Below are 7,918 nucleotides of genomic sequence, written 5' to 3' on the forward strand. Positions count from 1 at the left end.
TTACTTCCATTAAATTTCTCCACCTCTATTCTCCCTGACGAACTCGCCATCTGAATATTCCTGCAACAAGATCAAAAAGTGTCTTCTGCACAAGCTCCCACTCAAATCTGGATTAGTTCAAAAAATCCAACTACCCACAATTGAAACCAAAGGTGATCAGACTCTGATACCACTTGTAAGGAAGTTAAGTAGCGGAAACAACTTCCTACACTAACCTTGAGAGGAGGGTAATGCAAAACTTTTTTAGATCATTACAACAGTTACAGAAAATAGAAATAGATATAATAGCATTCATACCACAACACAATGATTTACGTGGGGAAAACCCTTTCGGGAGAAAAACCCCACCCTCCAAAAGCAGCTCAATATTTTATTCAGCAATCAAAAACAGATTACAACATACTTGCAGAGCAAGCTCTTCACAGGAGTACCACTAATCAGAGATTCAGAGGCAACTCAATAGCCATAAGACTCTTACACACAACCTCTATCTCACACACCTCATAAATAGGAGATACAATACAAGAAACCGTCAAACGGTATTAGAAAACCATGGGCTAAAACCACCCAATAAGGTGTAGCCGACCTTATCTCCCTTCTAGATGCCCTATGACATGTTAAAGCACACATCAACACGTGTCGCTCCCTTTTTACAGCTCATTTATGTATCCGATACAAATTATTTTTCCTATTTTAGGAGTACAAACTTCCGGAGGCCATAACTTGAGAACCGGGTGTCTGATTGACGAACCGTTTGAAGCACCGAAAAGCTCGCGAAGTGCTCTATCACCTCGTAACCCGCTTTGCCGGTTACAGACACTTTTCAAGGCATTTCAGAGCCTCTAAATTCCCCAAAATTAAGTTTAAATATTTTATTGCACCCCTCCAAGACGAAAACTTTAATATCCTCAAAACTAGCTATGACCTTGTGACGCAACTTTACCAGAATGCTTATCTAGCCAACTAGAAGCTTCAGGGAGAGTTTAGCACCATTTTGTGCTCAAATGAAAACTTACTATAAATAGTAACCTCACATAAATGCAAGGTTGAGTCACCATTTTTTCCCAACATTTCTTTGATTCAATTTTAGCATCTATTCAGTTGTAGATTAATATCATACAAATTGCATACCTATTGTGTCTTCATTGAAAATCTATTATGCCTTTCATCTTTTCAACTCAACAAAATACTATTTATAATAATTTTAGATATTATGAAGACTTTGACATGCAAATAAATGTTTTTAGTTGAATTTCTTTACTTTTCAACTACCTTACTGTGGCCCCTAATTAAATAGTAGAGTTTCAAAATGCAAAATTAATTTATTAATCTTTGAAAAAAAGAAATGTATTAAATGAGGTCATTTTCTTTCGTTCAACTTTAATGTCTCTTTGCTTGTCGATAAGTACCATACAAAATGCAGACCTACTATAGTCCCTTTGAAAATCTATTAACTCTTTGGTCTTTTCAATTTAATAATATACTAGTTTAATTTAAAATATTAAGATGAATTTTAGATGCAAATAAATGTTTTTAGTTGAATACATTTACTTCTCAACTACCTTACTGGGACCTATTGAAAATCTATTAAATCTTTCCTCTTTTCAGCACAATCAACATCAATACTTCTATATAAAATTTTATAAATAAAAGAAATAAAAGTCAATCAAAATGACTCTCATAATTTTGATTTAATAATCGATTAGTTTAATTTCAAAATACATATTAATTAATTTGAAATAGTCTGATAATAGTAACCAACACTAATTAGATGTTACAATTTCAAAAACAAAAATAATTTATTCAACTTTCATGAAAAGAAATGTATGGAATGAGGTCATTTTCTTTGGTTCAAGTTTAATAACTATTCGCTTGTAGATAAGTACCATACAAATTTTAGACCTAATGTGGCCCCAAACTAATAATAGTAACCAACACTAATTAAATAGTAGAGTTTCAAAATGGAAAATGAATTTATTCATCTTTCAAGAAAAGAAATGTATGGAATGAGGTCATTTTCTTTGGTTCAACTTTGGTATTTGTTTGCTTGTAGATAAGTACCATACAAATTTTTCGACCTATTGTGGCCCCAGAATAATAATAGTAACCAACACTAGTTAAATAGTAGAGTTTCAAAATACAAAATGAATTTATTCATCTTTCAAGAAAAAAATGTATGGAATGAAGTTATTTTCTTTGGTTCAACTTTATTATATAGTCGTTTGTAGATAAGTACCATACAAATTGAAGACCTACTGTGGCCCGAGACTAATAATAGTAACCACCACTAATTAAATAACTTAGAGTTTCAAAATGCAAAATGAATTTATTCATCTTTCAAGAAAAGAAATGTATGGAATGAGGTCATTTTGTTTGGTTCAACTTTAGTATCTATTCGCTTTTACATAAGTACCATACAAATTGCAGACCTATTGTGGCCCCATTGAAAATCTATTAAGTCTTTCCTCTTTTCAATTCAATAAAATACTAGTTTAATTTAAGATAGTAGTAAGACTTTTGCATCCAAATAAATGTTTTTAGTTGACTTTCTTTACTTCTCAACTACCTTACTATGACCCTTGAAAATCTATCAAGTCTTTCCTCTTTTCACCTCGATAAAACGCTAGTTTAATTTTAAGATATTAGAAAGATTTTTACATGCAAATAAATGCTTTTAATTGACTTTCTTTACTTCTCAACTACCTCCTAACTTGAGGTTTTATCTTGTTCATGGAAATAATTGTTTATATTATTTTGCGCTACCATTTATCGGAGCGATTACTTAGAATTGAGTGCTATGCTCTGATTAAAATGTGAGAACACCACCATGGCAAAACGCTCTGCTTGGACGCTCTTTCTTTTCTTCTCCTTGATCGTCACTCTACTCTCTTATATGGAATATGCAGGAGACATTAGCTTTTATTTCCCTCCCGAAACAGATATCAAAGTAGATCCTGACGCTTACTTTGAAGGGGACACAATACAAATCACCAGATATGAATTCGTAGGTGATTTGGAATGGAGCGTAGGCTAGGCGACTTACAATCAATCAGTTCCTCTGGGGCTCGCGCAAGTTTTACATCACATTTTCAGTTCCTCTGGGGCTCTCGCTAATCTGTATAATATTTCTAAACCCAGAAGCCCGATTGTGAGTATATTCCAGAAATTGCCACGGTTGGCCTCATCGCATCCACTGGATTGGCATTTGAAACTCACACGGTCTCAGCATGGAATTTTTCTTGTGCATATTCATGGGATATTGCTCCATCAATGGGCCCGTTGCCTTTTACTGGGGAAGGAATGATCTAGTTACAATTTAGAATCACTTGGATAACATTGGCACAAGTAGAAATAGAAAACACTAAAAATTGAATTTTTTTTTGGTATTTTCTACACTTTAGTAAATTACATTTTTAAAGGTATTCAAAGTGGAATTTAGGGTTGAAAGTGTTGTTCGTCTTAATTTGAATAGTTGATTCAAATTAGAACCCTTGAAGTTCTTTTTGACTATGTAAACAGATTTCGATTTCATCCATTGTGCTAAAAGTTATGGTCCCACCGTGTTGGGCAGTAAAAATACCTTTTTAATTTTTTTTTGACTTTATTGATATTTTATTCACATGTAGTTGTTGATTTCAAATTCCAAAGGGATGTGACAAGAAGTATGTTCAAATTATATAAACTTGGATTTCAAATGTAATTAATCATGTTTTTGGATTTGATCCATAATTGAAATCAAAGATATTGTAAATTGCTTATTGTAAACTCAATTATATATAGAATAGTTAATTTCATGATTCTTTAGTTCTCTACCATTTGATAATGTTTACATGCACGAAGTTAACACAAAACATGTACTTTTTCTTTGCTATCTAATTTGTAGGTTCAAGGATTTGGTTTGCATCATTTTGTAGCCTCTTAGCATATACATACATGCATGCAGAGAGAGAGAGAGAGAGAGAGAGAGAGATTTCGCACACGATTTTACTATTTGTTGAGATCAAAATATTTCAAACTTGTTCATATATTTAGATCATGATGCTTAGATAAGTAGAGGATTAGGGTGTTTTCTGTGTATTAGGATTCTTAAAATCAAAGATAAGAAAAGAACTTATAAAAAAATTAGAAATATATTTGATGACGTATATAACTAGATATGATATCTAAAATTATCTATTTGAATGAGTTTAGGAATCTAGAAATCCCCATGTGAAAGAAGAGTGTTGTGTAATAGTTTAATTGATACTACAACATTCCACATAATCAATATTAATAATTTTATATAAAATATACATAGATAAAAGAAATAAAAGTCAATTAAAATAATTCTCAAAATTTTGATTAATTAATTGATTAATTTAACTTCAAAATTATATTAATTAACTTGAAACAAACCAATAAAAAGAACCAACACTAGTAAAATAGTTGAGTTTCAAAATGCAAAATGAATTTAAACATGGGGCGAATGAAGAAATGTATAGAATGAGGTCATTTTCTTTGATTAAACTTTAGCATCTATTCACTTGTATATAAATATCATACAAATCGTATATCTATTGTGGCCTCATTGAAAATTTATTAAGCCTTTCATCTTTTCAACTCAACAAAATACTATTTCTAATAATTTTAGATATTATGAAGACTTTGACACGCAAATAAATATTTTTAGTTGACTTTCTTTACTTCTCAACTACCTCATTGTGGCCCCTAATTAACTAGTAGAATTTCAAAATGCAAAATGAATTTATTAATCTTTGAAAAAAGAAATGTATGAAATGAGGTCATTTTTTTTTGTTCAACTTTAATATCTATTCACTTGTAGATACATACAATACAAATTGCAGGCCTATTGTAATCCCTTTGAAAATCTATCAACGCTTTGATCTTTTCAATTTAATAAAATACTAGTTTATTTAATATATTAAGAAGAATTTTAGATCTAAATAAATGTTTTTAATTGACTACATTTATTTCTCAACTACCTAACTGTGACCTATTGAAAATCTATTAAATCTTTCCTCATTTTAAGATATTAGGAAGATTTTTACCTGCAAATAAATGTTTTTAGTGACATTCTTTACTTCTGAATTACCTCGCTTGAGGTTTTATCGGTCAAATACGTTTTTATATTAATTTTTTTGCCTTTCTGAACCACCTCTCTTGAGGTTTAATGTGGTCCGTTTAAAATAATTTTAGATTTACTTTTTAACCATTGAATTTTGCGCTACCATTTATCGGGGCGATTACCTATAATTGAGTAGTATGCTCTGATTGAAATGTGATTGCTAAAATGCTACCATGGCAAAACGCTCTGCTTCGCTGCTCTTTCTTTTCTTCTCCTTGATCGTCACTCTGTTCTCTTATATGGAATGCGCGGGAAACATTAACTTTGCTTTCCCTCCCCAAACAGATATCAAAGTAGATCCTGATGCTTACTTTGAAGGGGACACAATACAACTCACCAGAAATGAATTCGTAGGTGATTTGGGATGGAGCGTAGGCTGGGCGACTTACAACCAATCAGTTCCTCTATGGGACAACTCTTCTGGGGCTCTCGCAAGTTTTACATCACATTTTCAGTTCCTCATCAGAAACTCCAGCTCGAATTCTGCGGACGGACTCACTTTCTTTATTGCCCCTTTCGACTTCAAACCACCTGCAAATTCTTGGGGCGAATGGCTGGGCCTCTTTAACCTAACCACAGATGGTATACTTTCAAATCAAGTAGTGGCCGTCGAATTCGACACATTCCAGAACAGCTTTGACCCAGATGACAACCATGTCGGAATAGACGTCAATTCAGCTGTTTCCGTGGCTAACGTTTCGCTTAGCTCGGAAGGTAAATTCCTAAACAATACTCTTAAAAATGGGCAAGCTTGGGACTCGTGGGTGGATTACAATGGGAGTACAAAGCAGTTACAGGTATTTCTCTTATATAACCCTTCTGCTAATCTGTATAATATTTCTAAACCAAGAAGCCCGATTTTGAGTTATCACATAGATCTGCGTGACTATATTCCGGAAATTGTCACGGTTGGCCTCAGCGCATCCACTGGATTGGCATTTGAAACTCACACAGTCTCAGCGTGGAATTTTTCTTGTACATATTCGTGGGATATTTCCTCTGCTCCATCAAGAACTCGAAATAGTAGCTGGAAAATTATCTTGATATCCCTCTTTGTCTGCCTCCTGGTTATCTGCTGTTTTCTGTTTATTGCGGGGCGGTGGTATTTCAAACAGAGAGAAGCGAGGCGGGATAGTCATGGCGAGGAGCTAGACGAACAGTTAGATCAAGGCTACTTCAAGTTCTCTTATGGTCAACTCAGAGAGGCTACCCGTAACTTCAGTGACGATGAAATACTGGGAAGAGGAGGCTTCGGAGGTGTCTACAGAGGCATCTTGCCTACAACAAGCGAGACAGTGGCCATAAAGAGAATAGGCCAAGGATCGAGGCAGGGAAGGAAAGAGTATATCTCAGAGGTTACCATAATCACTAAGCTGAGACACCGTAACCTTGTGCGACTCTTGGGATGGTGCCATGAACAAGGTGAATTGCTTCTTGTTTACGAATTCCTCCCGAATGGAAGTCTCGATAAGTATATATTCGATGAACGCAAGGATTGTTTGAATTGGGAGAGAAGGTACAGCGTTGCTCGTGGGATAGCCTCTGCTCTTATTTATCTTCATGAAGAGTGGGATCAGCGCGTTGTGCACAGAGACGTGAAGGCTAGCAATGTGTTGTTGGACTCAAATTTCAATGCAAAGCTGGGGGATTTTGGTCTGGCAAGAGTGGTAGAATTTGATCACGCCGCTTCACGTACAACCGTGGTTGCAGGGACACGTGGATATATGGCACCAGAGTATATAGAAACTGGAAAGGCGAGCCCAGAATCAGACGTGTATAGTTTTGGAGCTGTGGCTTTGGAAATCTCCTGTGGAAGACAACCCATTGATTACAGGTTAGAAGAATACGATTTGAGAGTGGTGGCCTGGGTATGGGATTTGCGTAGGCAAGGGAAGCTTTTGGATGCGGCAGACAAAAAGCTAGAGGGGAATTTCAACAGTGAGGAAATGGAGCTGCTGATGCTGGTGGGATTGCTGTGTTCTCATCCAGACCCAAAAGCAAGACCGACGATGAGAGAGGTATTAAAGATCTTAGAATTTGACTCTCCATTGCCGTTTGTTCCCCTGAATATGCCTGTGCCTGTGTATGCCGACGATCTTTCTTTTCATGCTGGGTCATCCTTAACTAACTTCCCTTCTGAAAGGAGCAGAGGTGAAATTTCTGGTCGCCTCATGTCTGACAGAGAAGCCCGTTAAGCTCTTTCTTCACGTTAACCTTCATAGATTGGCTTTTGTCAGAGTAATGTTTGTTAGCGTTGACATGTATCACGGTGATTATTACCTTGTGTGCGTAATTTTCACCTGTGTCATATTGAGGTGCTAGGCCATGGGCTCTCTTCCATTACCTTGCGTGTAACGATATCTTGATATGATATGTGTCGGGCAACTTAAGCATCCATGTGTGAACTAAACTGTATTTTGAACTTTCTTTGACTTTTTTATTTAATATATTTGTTTGTGAATAGTCTACACATAGAGAATGGAATTGGACTAATCTTTTGTAGTCATTAGGCAAAGCAATAAACACGTATGGATAGGTTTTCATGGTTCTTTTGTAACCAAAAGAATTCTACACCAAAATCAATATTAAAATTTTTATAATGTCATCTTATTTGTTTTATAGCTTGTTAATTCATAAAAATTCAATACTATTTTTTTTATTTAATTAAATTTTAAATTAATTTTTTTAGCTTAACTAAGGTTAGATTGGAGAAATAATTAGATTAAAATGAATTTGAAATCTGAACTTCTTTATTAAAGAAAGGGTTTTGTTGTGAAATGAATTGGGGATTAA

General features: G+C 34.6%; 1 protein-coding gene across 1 annotated transcript; it reads left to right on the plus strand.

The window, feature by feature from the left end:
• The first annotated feature begins 5,264 nt into the window (after positions 1 to 5,264).
• On the plus strand, positions 5,265 to 7,588 carry LOC131075162 (L-type lectin-domain containing receptor kinase IX.1-like). The gene has a single exon (XM_058011989.2). It carries the CDS (start codon positions 5,299 to 5,301, stop codon positions 7,318 to 7,320), a length of 2,022 nt encoding a protein of 673 aa, XP_057867972.2. The 5' UTR covers positions 5,265 to 5,298; the 3' UTR covers positions 7,321 to 7,588.
• Positions 7,589 to 7,918: the final 330 nt, after the last annotated feature.

The sequence above is a fragment of the Cryptomeria japonica genome, unplaced genomic scaffold (assembly GCF_030272615.1).
Source record: "Cryptomeria japonica unplaced genomic scaffold, Sugi_1.0 HiC_scaffold_1390, whole genome shotgun sequence".
Classification (NCBI taxonomy): Eukaryota; Viridiplantae; Streptophyta; class Pinopsida; order Cupressales; family Cupressaceae; genus Cryptomeria; species Cryptomeria japonica.

Bases quoted from the DNA above. Each gene is read 5' to 3' on its own strand.
- LOC131075162 (XM_058011989.2), top strand. From the start codon at position 5,299: ATGGCAAAACGCTCTGCTTCGCTGCTCTTTCTTTTCTTCTCCTTGATC.